Source organism: Medicago truncatula, chromosome 1 (assembly GCF_003473485.1).
Source record: "Medicago truncatula cultivar Jemalong A17 chromosome 1, MtrunA17r5.0-ANR, whole genome shotgun sequence".
Taxonomy (NCBI): Eukaryota; Viridiplantae; Streptophyta; class Magnoliopsida; order Fabales; family Fabaceae; genus Medicago; species Medicago truncatula.
Window position 1 is genome coordinate 12,125,981 of NC_053042.1, and position 23,271 is coordinate 12,149,251.

General features: G+C 35.4%; 2 protein-coding genes across 2 annotated transcripts; both read left to right on the forward strand.

Moving 5' to 3' along the window:
- Window positions 1-8,563: 8,563 nt before the first annotated feature.
- Window positions 8,564-9,444, forward strand: LOC120580443 (glycine-rich RNA-binding protein 10). The gene is made up of 2 exons (XM_039834027.1): window positions 8,564-8,731; window positions 9,030-9,444. The coding sequence occupies exons 1-2, from the start codon at window positions 8,635-8,637 to the stop codon at window positions 9,278-9,280; spliced, it is 348 nt and encodes a 115-aa protein (XP_039689961.1). The 5' UTR covers window positions 8,564-8,634; the 3' UTR covers window positions 9,281-9,444.
- A 10,498-nt stretch (window positions 9,445-19,942) lies between these two features.
- On the forward strand, window positions 19,943-20,754 carry LOC25482632 (heterogeneous nuclear ribonucleoprotein A1). The gene is made up of 2 exons (XM_013611219.3): window positions 19,943-20,095; window positions 20,372-20,754. Exons 1-2 carry the CDS (start codon window positions 20,008-20,010, stop codon window positions 20,602-20,604), a joined length of 321 nt encoding a protein of 106 aa, XP_013466673.2. The 5' UTR covers window positions 19,943-20,007; the 3' UTR covers window positions 20,605-20,754.
- Window positions 20,755-23,271: the final 2,517 nt, after the last annotated feature.

Sequence of the window (23,271 nt, forward strand, 5' to 3'; positions counted from 1 at the left end):
TCAATATTATTTGAAAAGTACTTTTTCTATGATGAAAGGTCCTTCCCAATTTGGGGACCATTTTCCAAAACCTACGGTCTTGGTGTCATCGGGTAAAACTATTTTCCACACTAAGTCTCCTATTTGAAAATTTATCTTTTTGTCTAATAATGTTGTCCAAAGTCAAAAAATTTGTTTTCTTAGATAACTCAATTGATAATAGGTCATATTTCAATAGTCTTCCACAAGTAAATCATTTGGTATTTGTGCTAATAATGATTTCAAGTTCAATTTGACCATTAAAACAATGTTTCCATAATTTAATAACATTACATGGTTATGTGAGTGCGATAAAAAGATTAAACTTCCTTTGAATTTCTTGGTATGATGTTTAATTCTTGGTTTTCTTTGGCGCTCTACATAATAAATAAAGTTAGACGACAATACCAGTAACACAAAAACACTGTAAATAATAAGGCATTAGCATATATTTAAAACCCATGATTACAAGCACGAAGCAACAAACTTTCAAACATGGTTTTGAATCGCCGAATCATTCTAAAGGATTTTGATCTTTGTCCAACAACAACCACAATTTCTAAATTTTGCCGCAATATAAAAGTTTGCAGTGTAACCGCAATCAAAATCACAATTTCAAACCCATGATTTTCAGTGCAGTATATCATCACATTTAACAACAATCAAATAAAAAAACTCATGATATCTAAAGCAAGGTAGGCATTCCCTCGAATCGGAAAAATAAACATACATGCGTGATAAACCACCCCCCAAAAGCTAACATACATGCCTGCTAGCTAGGAACATGCCAGATGAAGTCTACTTGCTCTAAAGGATAGCTAAGTTAAGTACTTTTTATTTTCTTTAGATTTCTTATTTCTGAACAGTTTAGAATTTTTTTTTTTGTACAAAAACTAAAAGTTGTTTATATAGTTCTTCACACAAACTTTGCCATAGCTTGAATATATAAAAAAACATTATTTAGGGAAAATGGGAACAACACAGCATGACGAAGATTCATTACAAGAATTTTGGCTTTTATTGGAGAAATAAACCCTCAATAATGTAAAATATCCCTCAGTAACATACATTGGTGGCAGATTGATGACAAAAAAAACCCCTCAGTAATATTGTCGTCAGTAATGTTATAGGACGAATTTTCCTAAGTAGTGGTTAAGTTGTTATGACAAAGCATTACTGAGGGATTATTCCCTCAATAATTACTGGGAGAAAAGTACGTCAATAACTATTGGCGGAATAATGCATCAGTAATGTTCTTGTCAGATTCGTCACATTATTACTGGTGGAATATTCTCTTTGTAATGTTTAGACACATTTGCATTACTTATAGAAATTTCCGCCAATAATGCATTGCACACTTTTTTTTTGGTGATCCTTCCTACCTTTTAATTTTAATAAAAGAAATAAAATTAATTCAATAAGACACAAATTAATTAAACGACATATCATCAAAATATTCGTACAATCCATAAATTGTTTTTGCAAAAAATCATAAATATTTTGATAATATTTGTACAATTTTGAAAACTAACATAATAAGCTAATTATCATAATTTTAGGACAAATTTGATCATGGTCTCCCTCCTGATGATTTTCCGCTCATATTTCATCTTCTCCCCCTATTTTGATCATTGCCCATATAATTATTATAGTTTCTCATAAAACTCATCCAAATATTTGTACAAACAACTAGTTTAGATGTACAGAGTCTGTAAAAGAATTTCTCTAGAGTGTGTTCGACTCGTTGATATATCCGTTTCTGGCCCAAACAACTCCTTGAGCAAAAGACACACATTTTTTGTATCAAAAAAAGGACACATGTTTATTGTAAATCTAGAGCAACGTATGATAAAATGCACAACTATATTTGGAGTGTAAAGTAATTTTATCACTTAAGTGTAAATTACACTATGAAGAGTTTAAAGTACTTGCGCAACTGATATCCACATTGACTGTAACTGTACATTAAAATATGGCACAAAATGCATGACTATATGAAACAAAATTACGATAAAATGTAGAATATAGAAACCATGCAACACACAAGAGAAATTTTTATTTGGCTTGAAGAACACAAACACAAAACCAAACCCACAACTTACACAAAGCCAACCCCATAAACATAACCAAGTACACGTACACATCAACGATTCAAGTGAAAAATGTTACATCAAATTCAAATTACATAGACAGTGAAACATAAAATATGACACCCACAACCAAAATCCTAAAGTTATTAAGTTAAATGCAGCAATAGATATGAACTAAAAGATGTTGAACAACCCAAATGACTTCATTCCCTTTAAGTTTTAACAACCTTGACTAGCATGCTAGCTTCTAAAGCAGCAACTTCATAAACAATCTCTCAAGTTTATATCTCTTAATGTCTTTTAAAGTAAAAACAAGCAAAGAATTGACAGAAGGGCCATAAATCAGCAAAGATGATTTCCAAGCAGATAATTTCAGCTTGGTTTTGTTAGCAATAGGTTAGACAATAAACAAATTTTGGTCTACCTTTGAAAATTGGAACTCCAAAGTAAATGAAAGGCAGGGAGCCTATGTTGAATCCTAGCAAGTTCACAATATGTGAAATTCTTCCTACGTTAATTGAGCCTTAGTAAATTGTTGATTTACAGGGATTAATATTTTGATTAGACCAATTGGCATATTCAGAGAAAATATCCTTAGTAAATAATTCTAACAGAAAATTGATAACAGTAATTGAGGAATTTTCATTAGATTACTTGAAAAACAAGTTAGAAAATTATGTAAATATTAAAGTGAAATTAAGTTAATTTTGCAATTATCAAATAGATAACGTTATTTCAAGATGAGAAAAATGAAAATGTTGAAAGTGGATCTAAAACCCATCTCCCCAAGAGAAAAGGAGTGGGGTACAAATAAGAAATAAAGGTAATGTGATGTCATTTCCTGATGAGACGATAGACTAGACCGTAGCTTTTAAGAATAGTTGTTGAAACTACATGCGCATGTACATGAATTGTTACCAATGTAGATCCAACACTTTTTAAATAGCTCACACATAATGTGGCGGAACCAACATAAGTTTCTCCTAATAATATAGTGGATGTAGTGTAGGTGTTGAAAAGATAGTCATGATAGCACTCTTCTAAAATATATATACTCCCTTTGTCTTATATTAAGTGTCCTATTTTAACATTTAACAAAAGTAATAACAAAAGTGTAAAAATTAAAGAGAGATAATGATATTTTACTAAATTACCCTGATAAAGTATTTTTGTATTAATTGTTATCATAAATGCTAGGTGAATAATTTTGACATATAAGAGATAAAGTTGCATTTATCAGAGGTTACAATTAAAAAAAGGGCTAAAATATGGTTTTAGTCTCTGCAAATATGCATCGTTTTGGTTTTAGTCCCTGCAAATTTTTTTGTTTTTGAAAATAGTCCCTGGCTGATACTTTCCATACATATCAGAAGATTATCCGAAGATTAAATTTTATTTTTTAAAAAACAATTATCCGATACTTTTCAGATACATCAGGGATACTAGCGACAAACGATGGAAAACTGATATGTGCAGGCTACCTGATGTTTCTATTATATTTGGTATATATGTAATTGACTAAGTAATGATGTTTTCTATTGTTGTCGCCGTCTGTTTTGTGTCTATTTGTTTGTTTGATAACGATGCTATTATTGATTGTTGTGTGAAGACAATTTCATTGTTGTGCCTTATCCTTTTTCTATGTCTATTTGGTCTAGGTTTTGCGCCAATTTTTTTTCTTTAGAGTTTTAATCCATATTATGTATTTTGAGTTTTAATATGTAGTTTAAATTTAATATTTTATTAAAGTATCACAGTTGTATCGTATCTTGAAATTTAAAATTTTTCTGTATCGATTCTGTATCGTATCATGTATATGGGCTTCATAGGGCACCATGTATTTATGATAAGAAAAAAAATTAGAGTAGCTTTAACATTTAAGAAATTGAAATAAGAACAATTTGATAAACCACAAAGTTCATTACACTAGAATATATTTTTCCTACAAACCACAACCCCCGTAGAAAAAGCTGAAAGTGGAGTACATGAAATGAATAAAATTAGAGAAAGCACATGAAATTTGCGTGATTATAAAATGGAAAAACGTGTAGAAAAAAATATATGTAGCGTGATTCAATAGAAACGAATAAAGGTATAAAAGTACCATGATTCCTTGATGAAAAGTAGGAAAAGTTTAAAAGTGGCACTACAAACCACATCCCCAATAGAAAAGGTTGAAAGTGGGGCACATGAAATTAATAAAATTAGAAAAAGAACACAAAAGTAGGGTGATTAAAACAGGAAAAACCTGAAGGAATAGATGTAGCGTAATTCAATAGAAAGGAATACAGGTATAAATGTACCGTCATTCGTTGATGATAAGTGGGAAAAGATTAAAAATGGCTCTACAAATCACCACCCCTATAGAAAATGTTGAAAGTGGGGCAAACAAAATGAATAAAATTAGAGAAACCACATAAAGGTAGCGTGGTTAGAACATGCAAAAACCTGCATAAAGGAATAGATGTAGCGTGATTAAATAGAAAGGAATAAAGGTATAAATGTACCGTGATTCCTTGATGAGAAGTTGTACAAGATTAAAAGTTGCTTTACAAACAACAACCCTTGTAAAAAAGGTTGAAAGTGGGGCACATGAAATGAATAAAATTAGATAAAGCACATTAAGGTACGTAGCGTGATAAGAATAGGGAAAAACTTGCAGAAAGGAATATATGTCGCGTGGTTCAATAGAAAGGAATAAAATTTTAAATATATCGTGATTCCATGATGAGAAGTGGGAAAAGATTAAAAGTGGCTCTAAAAACCACCACCCTCATATAAAAGGTTGAAAGTGGGGCACATGAAATGAATAAAATTAGAGAAAGCACATAAAGGTAACTTGATTAGAACATATTGCTGAAAGGAATATACGTAGTGTGATTCAATAGAAAAGAATAAATGTATAAATATATTGTGATTCCTTGATGAGGAGTGGGAAAAGATTAATAGTGGCTCTACAAACCACCACCCCCATAGGAAAGGTTGAAAGTGGGGCACATGAAACGAATAAAATTAGAGAAAACACATAAAGGAAGCGTGATTAGAACATGGAAAAATCTACAACAAGGAATATATGTAGCGTGATTCAATAGATAGGAATAAAGGTATAAATGTACCGTAATACCATGATGAAAAGAGGTAAACAATCGTAGATTCCGAAAGTAGCTGCTGAAACTAAAAGCATGTGTTGATGAGAAATTACTAATATGGGTTGGTCAAACACTTTTAAATAGGTCCCACATAAAGGGGTGGGTCGATCTATAACCTGTCACTATAGGTGGTTTTATAAAAGTACATTTTTAGTGGTGGGTCCCTCATCTATTTTATATATTGACACATATTAAATATTATCATGTTTTTGATTTTCTTCACAACCTTTGGCAAATTTGAAACAATCTTTGACCATTGTAGGCTATAATACATTTTTTCTTTTCAAAACCCAAGTCATTTTTATCACCAGCTTGATGTGAACCAGAAATTCCTTCATGTAGCTAAGGTTACATAAACATCTTCCTCGCTCAAACATCTCGCTAAAGCCCCATTCGAAATCTGTTTGTACAATTCATCAAGCTATGTACAATTAAATTTCTTACTATGATGCTTTAAATATCTTGGTGCTAATGTGTTGATGTTTATAGTCCTGAAATCACATTCTCATAGTTTTTCAAACTTTAATAATATTTTGGAAATGTTTCCTTTATATGTGTCAGGCTCTATAACTTCTCAAGAGTCTTCTTCTACAAGTTTCTTTCTTTAAATTTGAATATTTGGCACTTTAGGACCTCAACTTATTGATTGAAAGACTTCTTGTACACACTTGTCGTGAATGTTTTTAGAAGATATGTAACTTAATTTTCGAGTAACTATAATCGTTACTTGCAGATATAATTATCGGAATAAATGTTCCTCAAATATTTTAACTTCGAACAAAATAGACTTAACTCAGTTGAAAATATTTAATCAAAATTTGCATTAAACAATACCTCCCAACATATTTATAATCATATTTGACCAATTTAGGATACTATTTTTTATATGAACTTGACATGAAAAAACATCATAATTTAAATAATCCCAATTAGATGGGAACCAAGTGCATTATCGATAATGAAATATAAATGACAAAATTACATTGGGGATCCTTTATCTTATTTATTTGTAACTCTTTACTCATTTTTCTTTTTTTTTCCCGATTAGCTCCTTTATCTCTCAAAAAAGCACACATAAATCCTTTTTCTCCTTTTTTTATTTATTAAAAAATACATAATTTTATTTTTCAAAATATAATTTTATTAAAAATTAAATAATCCAGAAATAAGATGAATATGTTCATCATCATCATCTTCTTCTTCTTCCTTTGAATCACTACTAAAAAAACAAAAATTAGTGAGGGAAATTTTGTGAGGGAAAACGTGAAATCCCTCTCTAATTCCGTCACTAAATTTTGCGACCATGAAATTTGTGAGGAATTTCATTTTTTCCGTCAATAATTTTCCTCGCTAATTTTACTTTTTCTAGTAGTGAATCTCCATCTTCTTCATTTTAACCTTCATATCTTCCTTTAATCAAAAAATTTATTTTCTAATATATCTCCAAATATAATGAATTTATGTTTTGTTCACCTCAAATCTTCTTCATCATCTTACTTACAGATTTTATTATTTTTAAGCAATTCAAAGTGTCCATTCATCATCCTAAGGCTCCTCAAATCAAAGAAATTATTTGGCAACCTCCTCCGGCCTTGTGGATCAAATGCAATATAGATGGAGCTTCAAAAGGAAATCCTGAGACATCAGTTTGTGAAGGCTTTGGATTCTGGTATGGTTTGGCAAGAGGTTCCTTTATTTATTAATCTTTTAATTGTTAAGAACAAATTAGGATGGCCAATTTTTAGGTTCTGTAAGTGATCTTTTAGGAGTTTTGACCTAGTCCCCTCCCTTGTTTATATTCTTTTTAATATATTTTGGGTTGGTTAGCATTTTGCTACCAATTTTTTGATTAAAAAATAAATAAATAAAATTAGTCACTCGTTCTACTCATCAATACTAAAGTATTAGTCTCTAAAGTACTCATGCTAAACTACTATCATTTTATATTACTTCCTAAATCAAATAAATATGTATAAAATTATCACACCATAACAATTACACATATAAGGAAAAATGATCACACAATTACTAAGACACCAAAGTAATTATTTATGAAATAAAATAATTAGAAAAAGATGGTCGTTAAATATAATTAGAATATAATTATGCACACACTTATTATTAATCTAACATACACAAACATATCACAATAATTAATAGTGCAGATATATATGTATAATTATCTAAAATAATAGCTTTTTTTTGACAAAATCTAAAATAATAGCTAGTGATTTGATAGAAAAATATATATAAATATATTAAAATATAGTAAATAGAAAAATTGGGGCGTTACAGCTAGTGCATGTATGAAGTTTATTTTATTTTTACTCAATGAATAGTTTTTGCCTAGATTGATTCAAAGATGTGATATCTAAGATTAGTTTTTTTTTTTTTTTTTTTCAATGATAATGAAATTTCAAAAATATTAATCATTAATTATAATTAAGTTTCCTTCAAAAAAAATAAATTATAATTAAGTTTCCAAGAACTAGTTATAAATAATAATTTAATTTTTATTGCAAAGATTTGAACGGAGTCGAGGGTAAATTTGGCCAAATATAAACTACTTTACCTAATAGTTTCAAGGGTTAATAGCGTTTTTCATCCTTGTAATATATGTCATTTCCGGTTTTCGCCTCTATAAAATTTTCGGTTTGATTTGCACCCTCGTAAAATTTTTATTTTCCGGAAAACATCCTTAATAGGCCAATCAAAAACCAAAATTTCTTGAAAAAATTCTGAAAATGGCCTATTAGGGGTGTTTTCCGGAAAATAAAAATTTTACGAGGGTGCAATTCAAACCGAAAATTTTATAAGAGCGAAAACCACAAATGACATATATTACAGGGTAAAAAATACTATTAACCCTAGTTTCAAGTTAGTGAGATACCGTTCAAATGCATATCAGTAGATTTTTACCAAGACAGTCTCCACAATGATCTATGAACGTAAAAAAAATTCTTCTCTTATGTTTAGGACTGGAGGGAGTAACATAGACTAATTGAATTTCATGTTACATCAAAACTTTTATTAGCAGCTATAATTATATTATGAGAAGTGAACATTCTCGTTCTCTATACATATACTAGCAAACAAAGATCATATGAGACCAGCTATATTCCTTTCATACAATCCTCAAAACAAAACAAAATTCTCTTCATACAATTTGAATGTATGTTGCTGATCCACTTACTAATAATAGTAACTCAGAAATAAAGATAAGAATGAACTAAAAATATCTGAACAAAACAATTTAATGCTATTATTCTATTTCTGCCTCACCTTGCCTATAAATACCCAACATTTGGTCACTTCATTTTCATCAATCAATACTTTTCCTAGATACATATAAGTTTCATAGAGAGTACTTTATAAAAATGAATTCAAAGGCTTTACTTTTCCTAGCCATGCTGTTGGCTACCATCCTTCTTATATGTGCAGAGTCTGCACCCAAAGACTTGGACAACAAAGATGGTAATACTAGTTTTGAACATTTAGTATAATTTCCACCAATTATTATATATTTATTTTAACTTTACTAAGTTTAATAAAACTCTTATTATTTGTACGTTGTATGGAAATAAGCTAGCTTCATTCTTAAAAAAACTTGAAATGGCGACATAAATTTAGAGATAGAAAAAGAATGAAAAATTTAGCGATTAATTAAAAAATTTCCATTTTTAATTTTCGTCTTAATTTTAACTTTTTATAGTAGTGATTTATGTTGAGAATTTTACTACAATCTGATTGTATATATTTTCTTGATTTGTAGAAAAAATTGACACAAATGGATATTATGGAGGTGGAGGTTACGGTGGTCCATGGCGTGGTGGCGGCTATGGCGGTTGGGGCGGTGGTTATGGAGGTAGGGGTGGATATGGTGGATGGCGTGGTGGTGGATGGCGTGGGGGTTGGGGTGGTGGTGGCTGGCGTGGGGGTTATGGTGGCGGTCACGGCGGTTGGGGCGGTGGTTGGCCTAACGAACACCATGATGCTTATACTGACGCTGAACCTCATAACTAAGGATGAACTTGAGCTGTTAGGGTTACTACTACAATAAATAAAACTTCATGTGAAGTGTACTTAATAGAAAAAAGAAAAAATATATAATAAAAAGTTAGAATCATGTGTTGTATTGTACTTACTAAATAAATAACACTCACGTACCTTGTGTTTATATTTCTTTAGTGTTAATGTCTTGTTTTCCTATTTTGTATAACCCTAAACCCTACACTCCAACACACAGTGGCAACTGAAGGATTAGATCAAAGTTTCAATTTATTTCTTTGATTATAGAAATAAATTTTGAGACCATATACAACGCTAGTATCATGATTGTGATACAAATTGATAAAAGTGCTAAACTTGGTCAATAAAATTTATAATCTTAAATTGCAACAAGAACAAATCAATAATTATTATCGTGAAATTAGAGGCTATAAGGATTACTTGAAACCTGATCTTTGTGTCGGAACCGGTGCTCCAGTATACCTAGCAGCAGTTCTCTTGAATATCTCGCTGCTGAGGTTCTTGAGTTGGCTGGAAATGCAGCTCGTGATAACAAGAAGAATAGAATCATTCCAAGGCATGTGTTGTTGGCTGTTAGGAACGATGAAGAATAGAATCATCGACAGATATTATGCCATGATTTAGTAAGTTGATTTTTGTTGGCAACCTGCCACAAAGCAAACGCCAAGCTGAAATAGAAACCTTTAAGGGCACCTGAGTGTGCCAAATAAGGTTTCCTAAATCATCTAACAAGGAGGAATTCTGAGTAGTGAGCAGTTAATAACCTGAACGCACCGAACAACCCCCCCGCAATGTCGGGGTGTCACTGCCAGTGATCTGAAACATTAGACTGACGGAGATTTGAAGAAATAGGTGATAACAATGCAATCAAGCATGTATCATTAGGTATGTATCAAAGTTATACCATATCAGAGGCTCGCTACAACTTACTTAACAACAAGTATTATCAACAGGAAAATGATCTAGAGACACCTCTCTAACACATTGAGCGAAAAAGAATTAAAATGAGTGATGTGATAATATGATAGAAATAGAGAAAAAAAAATGAAGTGTTTGATGAGTTTTGAGAACTTTGGGATGTACAAATATAAGAGTTAGTCCCTAAAAGAAATATATAAGAGCTCATTATCAAAATCTTATCGATCATATATAATTTATGGAAAGAGAGGATGAGAGAGAGAGAGGGACCTAGAGAGAGAAAGTGAGGTTGGGAAAGGCGTTTCAAAGGACAATCATGAGAGTGGAGGTCCGGTGCCGGAGAAGCGACGGGAGCACTTCCGCGACCACTCAACCACGTCGTTCTTCTTTACTAACCTGCCGGAGGGGTTCAAAGTCTCAGTTCTTTGGACAAATTTTCTCAAGTTTGGTAATGTTGGGGAGGTGTATGTTCCATTGAAGACTGACCGCAGGGGACATAGGTTTGGGTTCGTCAAGTACCGGGACATGGTGGATGTGGAGGCGCTCGAGTCTCGTTTGGGGGAGATCTGGATGGATGATTCGAAGCTGCAGGTCAACAGGGCCAAGTTTGGGAGAGAGGTGAAGCGTCCAACTTCTATTTCGGTGAGGAAGGACGCAGTTGGAGGTAGAGGTTTGGAGGTTTTCAAGGACAGATCCTTCAAACAGGTGCTGCTAAATCGTCAGAAGGATGTTGTTGGTCCGGCGGTCTTGCGAAGGTTGGTGGCGCTGCCTTCAGAAGACAGATTGAGGGAGTTAGAATCCTGCTTTGTTGCTGAGTTGTCTTTTCTTAGAGAGCCCAAACAGGTTCAACACAGTTTGGTGCTGGGAGGGTTGAACAAGATAGGTGTGATTCCTATGGGAGCAAATATGGTTCTTTTGAAAGCTGAAGATCCACACTTGATTGAGGAAGCAGAAGGTAGGAGTGATCCTTGGTGGAGAGGTTTGTTCAAATCAGTCAAACGTTGGGCTCCAAACTTGGTGTCTAAACAGAGGTTGATTTGGATAAGATGTTTTGGATTGCCTTTGCATGTTTGGGATGAGAAGACCTTTAAGAAGATGGGAGCTCTCTTTGGAGAGTTTGTTGATTTTGATGAGGAAACCATAGGCTTAAACAGAGTTGATATGGGAAGGATTTATGTGCTTTCTTCATCAATGGCCTTCGTAAATGAAAAGCTTAGGGTGGAGGTAATGGGGGTGGTTTTTGATGTATGGGTCGTGGAAGAGGTGGTGCCGGTGGCGGTTGGAAGGAGGGCGTTGGATTCCGATTGGCAGGAGGTCTCTGATGCGTCATCTCATGGCGGTGGGGATGGTGGCGTGTTGCCTGAGCTCTTGGAAGGGGGTAGTGAGGTCAGCCCTAGGGAACTAGCTTCCGTACGTGTTTTGCAGCTGCATGGGTCAAAGTCAAATTGTCACTTTTCTCTTCAGAGGAGACATTTGGAGTGTTCAGAGGAGCTTCCGTCTGTGGGCCAACCTTTAGGTGCTTCTTTGGTGAATATTTGTTGTAAGGATCCAACCTTGGTAGGACACCTGGAAAGTGAAGTACTACCCTGTGAGGAGCAAGTTCTGTATGCTGAAAAGGAGCTGTCAACATCTCCTAATCCTCCTCCTTCTTGCGATGGAATTGTGGGGCCACAGGAGGTAAGGTGCCTGGATGGGAGTGCAGAAGAGGTTTTGGCGCGTGGGATTGAAATGGGAGTGGAGTTAGGAGCTGATGTGGAGCTGGAATATTCTGATAGGAATATTAACAATACTGGGCCTATTTTTTCTCATGGGCTTTCGGTGGATATTTGTGGTCTGGAGGCAGATTCTATTTTTGCTAAGGGTGGAGTTAATAACAGGGAGGTGGGAAGAGTTAATAGTCATGTCCGTTTTCGATCCGAGGATTCAGACCTTTCGGAATTTAGTGATTCAGTAGGTGATTTTAGGGAGGAGCATGAAAGGAAGGTTTTGCACAAAGCAAAGTGGAGACTTAAGAAGAAAACTGGAGGTGGTAAATCTATTCCGCCGGGCACTGATGAAGGTTTTTCACCTCTCATAAAACTATTTACACGTAAGTATAATAGGATCGTGTCCACAGGGAGTTGCGTATTTCATAAACATTTTCACAATATTTGTCACGTTAAGTGTTTGGGTATAAATTGTTTGTTTGTGTAAAACTATTTTCCTAATAGACATAAAAGTAAAACGAGAAGAGATAGGGCTATTCCGCTTGCGGTCAGAGACATCAACCAAGCGTAACAGCTGCAATCTCTCGATCGATTAACGGATTCTAGCTTTTTAAACTATATTATCACAATCACTCGACAATATCATTCGTGTCCAAATGATATCGTTATTTCTAAGGGATCGTTTAAACATCGATTTCCCAAACATTTAAACGATCACAAAGTCGTTTGGGTAGTTTAATCGACGATTTCCCAACCAATTAAATTACCCAAAAGCATTAAGTTCTAGATTAAAAGTGATTATCAAATATTAACATCCATGTCTAGAGTGATAACTTAAGATAGATTGTTATTCTATTTCTAGATTCAAAAGTATGTGTCAATATTATTTTGAATCTCAATAAAACAATAAAAGCAAGAATAACAACAATATTGAATAAATAAGCTAGAACCATATATTAAAAGATCAAAAGATTACATAATAGCTTGTTTGAATACCTCAAAACTACAAGAGTAGATGTAGCTACATATGTCTATGATAGCTTTGCAAAGGATGAAGAAATGGTGAAGATTCCATGACAAGATCCATGATGTCTCAACAAATCTTGGCTTGAATCTACACCTAACTACCTTGCTTTGTGTTTCTCTCTCTAGAAAAGCCCTAGTCTCTCTCTAAAACCAGAAAAATATGAATAAAAATGTAATAGCATTCTTGGAAAGAGAAGAGATAACTATTTATATGGGCTGACTGCGTGCCAGTTCGCTTAAGCGAACATCCAGGAAATCTCCAGTTGACCATTGAGGTGCTGCCACGTGGTCCCTATCTTCTGAAGTTGGATGAACTTCGCTTAAGCGAAGCACAAGCGAACATGTGAGCGAACTTTCCTGGAGCTCACTGGAACTTTGTCGCTTAAGCGAACTGACCTTTCTTCATGAGCGAACTGGAAGCGTGCTTGTAAGCGAACATAATGGTTGCTCTCTGTAATTAGTTCGCTTAATTGAACAGGAGTTCGCTTAAGCGAACGGACCTTGGTTCAGGAGCTTCCTTCTTTTGGTCCTTGCTTGTCATTTCCTGCATAAATTGGGTAGAATCAGGCATGTAAAGCATAAATGGTAAAATTGCACTCAAATGGTAGCTTTTCCTTAGATAACTTGCAAAACAAATCACTAATTTGCCTAAGTTAACACATGAAATATGTTACTTTTGAGCACTTATCAGGCACTGAGAATTTTGCTCTTAAAGAGGACCTGTTGCGTTGTAATAAAGGCAAAGGAAAGAAAAATTCCAAGACTAGTTTGTGTTCTTCTAATGGAGAAGCAGAAGCGGCTGGTAGTGGGAAGAGGGTCGGGTGGAAGGACGAAGGCGGCCTAGACCATAGGGGTAGAGTGAATGGTTGGGTGGATTCCTCATCTTCGGGGCTTAGATTCATACTTGATGAGGAAGGTATCCATAAGCCGGAATCACCGTTGCTGAAGGTAGGAGGGGATCCTTTGAAGAAGATGGAAGCATCATCTCTGTATGGTATTCAAAATGAGCTAGGTGTATCGTTTACAACCCCAATAGGTGCTAATAAGAGTAGGTTGGAGAAGATGGAAGAGTTAGATGTGGAGAAGAAGGCTTTACGGGAGAGTAAATTGGTTAATCAATGATCATCACAACCTTTAATATTAGAGGTTTGGGGGGTGCTTCAAAGAGGAACAAAATTAGAGAATTAATGCGAAACAATAAGGTGGAATTTTTGGCTATTCAAGAAACGAAAATGGAGGAGGTTACGGATAATTTTTGTCACAAGTTATGGGGAGGGGTGGATTGTGATTGGGCTTTTCTCCCTTCCGAAGGTAACAATGGAGGTATTCTCTCTATTTGGAGTAACTCTAACAATACTACTAATTCTATTTTTGTTGGAGAGGGTTATGTGGGGGTGTGTTTGGATTGGGGAGTTTTGAAGCATAAATGCTATATCGTCAATGTCTATTCTAAGTGCGATTTACCGGCTAAGAAGAGATTGTGGGATAGGCTTGTTGAGTTGAAATCGACGTTGGGTGAGGGAGCTTGGTGCATTCTTGGAGATTTTAATACGGTGGGTAGTTGCGATGAACGTCGAGGGGTGAATGAAGAGATTTCGTCTAGTCATCGGGAGGAGATCTTCCTTTACAATAATTTTGTGCGGAATATTGATTTGGATGACTTGAATGTGTTGGGAAGACGATTTACGTGGTACCATCCCAATGGAAGGGCAATGAGTCGCATTGATAGAGTTCTTATTTCCGAAGAATGGGGGCAATTGTGGGGGGACTCATCCCTTTGGGTGCTCCCTAGAGATGTTTCCGATCATTGTCCGTTAATTTTAAAAGAAGCCGGTTGGGATTGGGGGCCGACGCCATTCCGTTTTAATAACTATTGGTTGGAAAATCGTGACTTTAAGCGGGTGGTGGAGGATGCTTGTAGAGGGGTTCATAGAGAAGGATGGATGAGTTTTGTCTTAAAAGAAAAACTTAAAGCTTTGAAATTGATCATTAAGGAGTGGCATCTTGGTGTTTATGGGGATTTGGAGGCTAGGGTGAGTAAGGCGGTGGAGGATATCCTTGTTTTGGATGTAAGGGGGGAGGAAGGATGGTTGAGTGAGGAAGAGGTGGATATGCGTAAAACTTTGTTTCGGGAATTATGGAGGCTCTTAAAAGCAAAAGACTCTAATATGGCCCAAAGAGCGCGAAATAAATGGCTTAAGGAAGGGGATACCAAATCCAAGTACTTCCATAAGTGTGTTAAGTCTAGGAGTGGTAGGAATTCCATCAAGGCTTTAAGGGTGGGGGAGGATTGGGTGAAATCTCCTTGAATCAATCGGCGTTTCTTAAGGGGAGGAATTTGGTGGATGGGGTGGTGGTTATTAATGAAATTGTGGATTACGCTAAGAAATTTAAAAAGGAGTGCTTGATACTTAAGGTTGATTTTGAAAAGGCTTACGACTCCGTGGATTGGGGGTTTTTGGTGTATATGATGAGGAGAGTGGGTTTGTGTAAAAAATGGATAGCTTGGATAAAGGCGTGTGTGTGTGGAGGGAGTATGTCGATTCTTGTTAACGGGAGCCCAACAGAAGAAATTAATATTCATAGAGGCCTTAAGCAAGGAGATCCTTTAGCTCCATTCCTCTTTCTTTTGGTGGCGGAAGGTTTTAGCGGTTTAATGAGGAATGCTATCTGCGGTAATTTTTTTCAAGGTTTCAAGATGAAGGAAGATGGGAAGGAGTACTCTCATCTCCAATATGCCGATGATACGATTTGTATGGGGAAGGCAACCGTGGAGAATCTTTGGACTCTAAAGGCTATGCTACGTGGTTTCGAATTGGTTTCGGGCTTGAAGGTGAACTACCACAAAAGTTGCTTGTTGGGTATTAATGTGAATCCGGATTTTATGGAGATGGCATGTAACTTCTTGAATTGTAGTCAAGGGAATTTCCCGTTCCGGTATTTGGGGTTGCCGGTTGGAGCTAATCCGGGTAGAGTTTCGACGTGGGATCCCCTCTTAGAGCACTTAACTAGGAGGTTGAATTCTTGGGGAAATAAGTATATAAGTCTTGGTGGGACAATAGTTCTCCTTAATTCGATCTTGAATGCGATTCTGATTTTTCATCTTTCCTTTTTTAAAATGCCGGTTAAAGTGCGGAAGAAGATTGTGAGAATACAAAGGGAGTTCCTTTGGGGAGGGGAGGAAGGTGGTAGGAAAATTAATTGGGTAAAATGGAGTTTGGTGTGCCAACCTAAAGAGTATGGGGGCCTTGGTGTGAAGGATGTGTGGTGGATGAACTTGTGTTTGTTAGTCAAATGGAGGTGGAGGGTGTTGAATGGCGAGAATGCTCTTTGGAAGGAAGTGCTTGTGGAGAGGTATGGTACGAATGTACGTGCTAAGTTGGAAAGTGGGGTGGAGGTATGTCCACATAGTGCTTCTAAGTGGTGGAAGGATTTAGTTAATATGGATAAGAGGGGGGAGGAACGGTGGTTTAATGAGGAGTTGGTTAGGCGAGTGGGGGATGGTACGAGGACAAGTTTTTGGAGGGAGGGGTGGAGAGGGGGGATATTGTTTATGGCCAAATACAATAGACTTTTTTCTATTTCTAATCAACAAGATGCTTCGGTTAGAGATATGTGGGGGGATCTTGGTGTTGAGGGGAGTTGGAGATTTAGTTGGAGGCGTCGCTTGTTTGTGTGGGAAGAAGCTCTTCTTGCTAATTTGGAGGCCGATTTGGAAGGATTCACGTTGACCAATTTTGATGACAAATGGGTTTGGAATTTGGGAGACACGAAGGTTTACTCGGTTAAATCCTTGTATGATAAGTTGGAGAATGAAGGGAGGGTGGAGGAAACTCTCTCGGAGGCCGACAAGTTGGTGTTTGGTAACATTTGGAAGGCCGGTGTCCCGTCCAAGGTAACCGCTTTTTTTTGGAAGGCTCTCTTAGATCGAATTCCTTCTAGATTGAATTTGGAGATTCGACATTGTTTGCCACCGGATTCTGGTATAAATTGTGTTTGGTGTGAGGTAGGGGTTGATTCAACCTCTCATATTTTCCTTCATTGTGACTTGGCAAGGAATATTTGGTTAAAGCTAATGGAGTGGCTAGATTTTAGCTTTGTAATGCCTCCAAACTTGTTTATCCATTGGGAGTGTTGGAGTGGTGGAACTTCGAATAAGAAAATTCGAAAGGGCTTGAGAATGATATGGCATGCGGCTATTTGGGTGTTGTGGAAAGCGCGTAACAATTGTATTTTTAACAACGAAGTCACTAGGTGGGTTGAGGTAGTGGACGAGATCAAGGTTTTGTCTTGGAGATGGTTGTTGGGTCGCTTTCAAGTTCCGGCGTGTCAGCTTTACGAGTGGGAATGGAACCCTCGTGATTGTCTTATGCGCTGACAGGCTGTTGTGTGTGGACAGCAGGTTTGCGCTGCTGGTTATGGAGGCTTGGTTTGAGTTTTGTGTTTTTCTGCACATGCTGGCTGCGACTCTACCTGCTGCGGGTGTGCTATGGTCTGTACAGCAACTTTGTTTTTGGGCAGTTGTGTTTCCCTTCGGAGCTTTGCGGGTTTGTGAGGGGTGCACTTTGGTTGGGGCAATAGGTGTTGGCTGCTAGGTGGCTGGTTTTGCTGGTATGGGTGCTGACGTGAGGGTATGCCTGTGGTATGCCATATGTATATGCCCACGTCATTATTCTTTGGTTATCTTTTGTTTTAGGGTGGTTTTTAAGGGGTTTTTGTTCGAGCTGATGTTTGTGTGGCAACCGATTTCCCCTTGTTTGTTTTTTTTCCACCCAAGCTTATTAGTGCTTCTTGCACGGGCTTGTTGGTTAATAATATTTTGCCGATTCAAAAAAAAAATAATATAATTTATGGAAAATGCTAAAGAGTGCTCTTAGGGCATTGGTTAAGTGAACATAAATAGAAATAATTTGTTGAAAAATGTTGAATTCAACTTTGTAAAAGTCAAAAAGTTATAATTTCCAATGCAAAACTACTATTTTTAGTTTCCTTAACCATTACCCTGAGGGCACTGGTTAACAAGACCCATAATTTATTCATATTTATAGATACTATGGAATCATCGTATTACTTTTAAAAGTGGGAACCACTCTGGTCACATAGCAATTTCAAAGTATCTATCTATATATATATATATATATATATATATATATATATATATGTCCGTTTTTAATTGTTTTTGTCATCGAAAATGTCTTTTGTTAGTCAGGTTTAGTCATCAAATCTATTTTTTTGTTGATCAATTTAGTCCGCAAAATTGTTAACAAAAGAGACACATTAAGTCAATTTGGTCAACACACCCAAATAAATATAAGGATTCAATTCGAGCAAGGTTAATTATTTTTTTTTTATTTGAATTGCTAAATGGATCAAAAATGTATTCGAGGAAATGACCCCGTCTTTTTTTTTTTTTTGAACAAACAAAAATGGAATATATATTAACCACAAAAAACAACTCCTCTAGCACAAGATGTGCCAAAAGAATTACTCAAGGAACAAAGTTTCAATTACACAACCACCAAACAAACCATTATGTGATGCCCAACAATTGAAACGGGCTTGAACATCACCTATCTGTGCCAAACCTAAAGGCAACCTTCTTGGCTTTCATCTAGGCTAAAGACATATATTTCACTTTATCTAACAACCTGGGAATAGGGCTTACAACATTATTGAAAAACCTATTATTGCGCTCATTCCATAAGATCCAAACGCACAATAGCCAAATAAGTTGAAGGAATGACCGTTTTGCTCTGCCACCGCCTGTTAAATGCACGAATTGAAGAAAGTAATCGACTATAACATTAGTGTCGACACCTGTAATGCCCAACCAATGATGCACTAGGGGCCATAACGACGAATATATATTACAAGATAAAAACAAATGTTGCGATGTCTCCACAAAGCCACACTCTAAAACACACAAAGAAGCCTCTGAAAAAATAACCCGTCTATGAACTCTGAAATGACCCCGTCTTGTATTATTTTTTGATAGAATCGAACAAAATGGTTATGTTGCTTCCATTTTTGAGACGATTAAAGATCCCTCAAGTAATGTTATGTTATGATTCACAAATAATTTAAAGGATCCTGTAACAAATAAATACTATTTAAAAGTTGCGTCATCAAGTAATATATATATTGGTTGGATTTGGTCACATATATTATATATACCAGTGTTAGGACGAGCACTTTGTGTTTGTCTTTCTGTTCTTTTTATTGCGATATTAACGCGTATAAATTATGAACAATAGTTTTTATCAAATTTTGATTAAAATTATTTTGATTTTAGTTAAAAATATAGGTATAGATAATATATATTTTACATTTTTATATTGTAATAAACTATACTTGCATTTTTCAGTTATCCAACAATATAATAAATATAATATAAATTCTTATTTGTTAAATGAAACTAACAAAATAACCGTATCATAATCAAAATTGCTTAAGAGTATAATTGGAAATAAAAAACCCAACGCAAAACCATGCAGTTTCTTTATATACATTGTATATAATTATATTAGAAAAAGAAAAATTAGTAACAGAAAAAATAAAATTCCTCACAAATTCCTTCGTCGCAAAATTTAGTGACGGAATTAGAGAAGGATTTCATGTTTTCCCTCACTAAATATCCCTCACTGATAATTTTAATTCTTACGTCATGATATGTTATGATACATGCTCTTAGTTTCATGCAAGCACTCGTACACCGAAAATTAATTGAAATTATTGTCTTCATATTACTTGAAAACTTGCATCTGAGAAGTGGTCATTATCGTTCTCAATACGAATGCTACTAATCAAGATCATGTAGTATATGACCTTCATTATCGACCTCCATATTGCTAATCTGAATAACATTCTTTTGTCTACTTTCTAATAATAGTAACTCGAGAATGATCAAACAAAGGGAAAAGATAAGAATGAAATTTTAAATAAAAAATGTCAACCAAAGAATTTAATGCTTTTTGTTCTATTTCTTCCTCATCTTGCCTATAAATACATAACTTTCAGTCACTTCATTTTCATCGATCAATATACAATAGTTTCAAAGTAAGTTATAAGAAAATGAATTCCAAAGGGTTACTTTTTCTAGCTATGCTCTTGGCTTCCATTCTTCTCATCTCCGCAGCTGAGAAATCTGACAAAAAAGATGGTAATAAATCTGTTCTCAATTTTCCCAACATTAATTATATACCGCATGATCTTACTCCGTTCATTATTATAAAAAACAATTGACTTCTGATGTATCTAGTCTATATTTATAACAAGATACATTAATTGTTCAATGAACCTAAAAAGTTAATTGGTTAAACACATGTTGTACTCTCACGAGGACAAACTATCCCTTGTGCTCCCCATCAATAAATTTTTGCTTATCTTAATTTCTTTTTTTACATATAATTATGTCTTTTTTCTTTTTGGTTTGAAGGTAAAGAAAATGGGATAGACGAAAGCAAGTATGGCTATTATGGAGGTTGGGGTTACGGCGGTCCATGGCGTGGAGGTTGGGGTTATGGCGGTCCATGGCGTGGAGGCTACGGTTGGGGAGGTCCATGGCGTGGAGGCTGGGGTGGTGGCTATGGTGGCTGGCGCGGTGGTTGGGGTGGTGGTTGGCCAAAAGAACATAATGATGCTCATATTGATGCTGAACCTCATGACTAAGCTAAAAATCGAGCTAATGGGCTCTTGTTACTATACTTATCACAATAAATAAAACTTCATGTCAAGTATAGCTTGAAATGTAATAAAAAGGAAGAATCTTGTGTTATATTGTACTTATTAAGGAATAAAATGCACGAATTTAGACATATATATCTCATTTTCATTTTAACTTTTATATGCTTGATCTTAATGAATATGGCCTTTTGTGAAGTTTCACATAGTGTGTGCAAGTGATTATCATAAAACACACTGAAGATATAAAGCAACCTAAGACGTTATAATATTCATGCAAAATTCTTTCAAAAAAAAGAAGAAGAGGTTATAGTATTCATGCAAAATAAAAGTTATATTTTTGAATTAATGTGGTTTTTATAATTGAATAAACATTTCCTCAAAAAATAATTGAATAAACAAAAAGTAGTCATTTGCACATAAATCTCAAAAATAAAAATAAATAATAACTAAACTATATCATGATCATATCGAGTTGTTCTTGTCCTTATTTTGCATGAAAAATTATATTGGAACACAACATTGTATTGTACCGTTAAAAAATACATGATTTTGTCCTATAAATCCTACTCAACTGATAAAATGTCGAAATTGATAGATCGGACGTCATGATTGGGGTTCAAATCCCGGTACCTCCACTTTATGTGTGTGAAATTATGATGGCTTTGCCATCTCATCTATCTATGAAGAAGAAAAAATACATGATTTTTCTTTTGCCTAAAGCAAATAAAAAAATGTGGCAGTGCTCTCTCTCCATTCTCCATCTTCACTTACCTTCCCCATTCATATCATATTGTTAACAAAAGAGGGTTTAAGAGAGAATAACAAAGACGACTAGGGTTTCATAGAATGCTAATAGTATTACAAAAAGTTAAGAGAACATATATAAAATCTAACGGCCTACCAACTTGGAAAATAAGGATTAATGATGGGATTTTCAACAACAAAGCTTTGGAGATTAACGAAATGGTGGATCAAGTGAAGGTGCTTTCTTGGTATTGGAGTTTGAATAGATTAAAAATTGCTTCTTACTTATACTATGAATTGTGTTGGAACCCAAAGGATTGTCTAATGGGAGGGAGAGGGAGGGAGGGAGGGAGGGAGGGGGAAAAAGAGAGAGAGAGAGAGAGAGAGAGAGAGAGAGAGAGAGAACTAAACAGGAGAATCAAAAGTGGGAAGAAGTGCAATCAATCAGAAGAATAAAATGGGGACATAAGTGCAATCAATCATAAGAATCAAAAGGAAAAGAAGTGCAATCAATCAGAATAATCAAAAGGGGGAGAAGTGAAATCAATCAAGAGAATCAATAGCTAGAAATGCAATCAATTAGAAGAACAAAATAATCTTCCCGGTGAGAACGGATGAGTGGTGGATAATGATCTGGTGAGACGGTAAGGGTTTCTGGTACGACGGCGTTGAGTAATCGCGGTGGAACGAAAGGTGCCTACATGCACGTTAGCACTCCGACACTCAAGTCAGTAATGGAACTGAGAAAGAGTGTGTAGAAAGTGTTGTGAAAAGTGAATTATACCTTGAGGAGGAAGCAAGTTCAACCTTATATAGGTGCGCATTGGGCATAACTGTCTCCGAGTTATGCGGCATTTGATTAGGGATGGTGGAGGACACGTGTAGGGTGATGCTCGTGCGGGGACGCGCTTGCCTGCATCACGGTGCACTTGATCTGGCATGTTCTGTCAGGCGCAGAGCTTTAAGGCAGTGTAAGTTATGCTATGTGTCAGTGTGTGATTGGTCTTTTGACTGGTCAAGAACAAAAGTAATCAACTTACAATCCATATAGTACTTTAGCAATCTATGACTCAAAAGACCACAATGATTCTTAAAAAAATGTTTAATATGAAGAACAAATGGACAATGAGGTTAGGAGACTCTAGGGAGAATATATGCAAATGATTCAGTAGTTTTGATACGATTCAGACCTATAGTGAATCTATTCAAAATGCCGAGGATGAAGATTTGTACGATTCACTAATCATGTGAATCGAATCACTACGCCAAAAACCAAAGTAAGAGAGAAATATTGATACGAATCAAATTAGTTTGAATCGAATCATGCTTGATACGATTCATCAACACATGAATCAATTCAAAATTGCAACCCATAAGGCCGATACGAATTATTTTGGTTTTTCCTTTGTACTCTCATCCCAAAAGCTAGGTCAAAGGATGAGGGTACTCAAACATATTTATATATACGCTCAACAGGCTGAAAACTTGAACAATGTAGATCTAATAACAAACTACAAACACCATCAAAACCAACCCTCACGTCTCCCTAATACCAAGGCCACCATATTTTTTAGTTTTATAGACATCCGACCAACTGACATATGAGACTTTGGTCCCCCTGCCGCCCTTCAGATCCTCCCCATAGAAATCAGCATTGGAGCCAAACAATCTTCTTTCACACCTTCACTAACATTTTCATGTAGGAGAAAAAAAAAGTAGGACTCGAATTCAGCACCAAATTATTCAACACCACTCTCCTCTCAAGACTAATAAACCTACTACTCCACGAAGTGTGCTAGAGATAGTTATTCACTAGGGGGTCCCACATATCAGAAAATAAATATTCCGCCATGCACTTTTATGACACCGTAAATTCCAAATTTTAGTAAATAAAAGGAAAAACAATAG

Excerpts from the sequence above, each read along its gene's own strand:
- LOC120580443 (XM_039834027.1), top strand. The coding sequence starts at position 8,635 with ATGAATTCAAAGGCTTTACTTTTCCTAGCCATGCTGTTGGCTACCATC. Across the intron at positions 8,732-9,029 it reads AGACTTGGACAACAAAGATG|AAAAAATTGACACAAATGGA; the intron begins GTAATACTAGTT and ends CTTGATTTGTAG.
- LOC25482632 (XM_013611219.3), top strand. The coding sequence starts at position 20,008 with ATGAATTCCAAAGGGTTACTTTTTCTAGCTATGCTCTTGGCTTCCATT. Across the intron at positions 20,096-20,371 it reads GAAATCTGACAAAAAAGATG|GTAAAGAAAATGGGATAGAC; the intron begins GTAATAAATCTG and ends TTTGGTTTGAAG.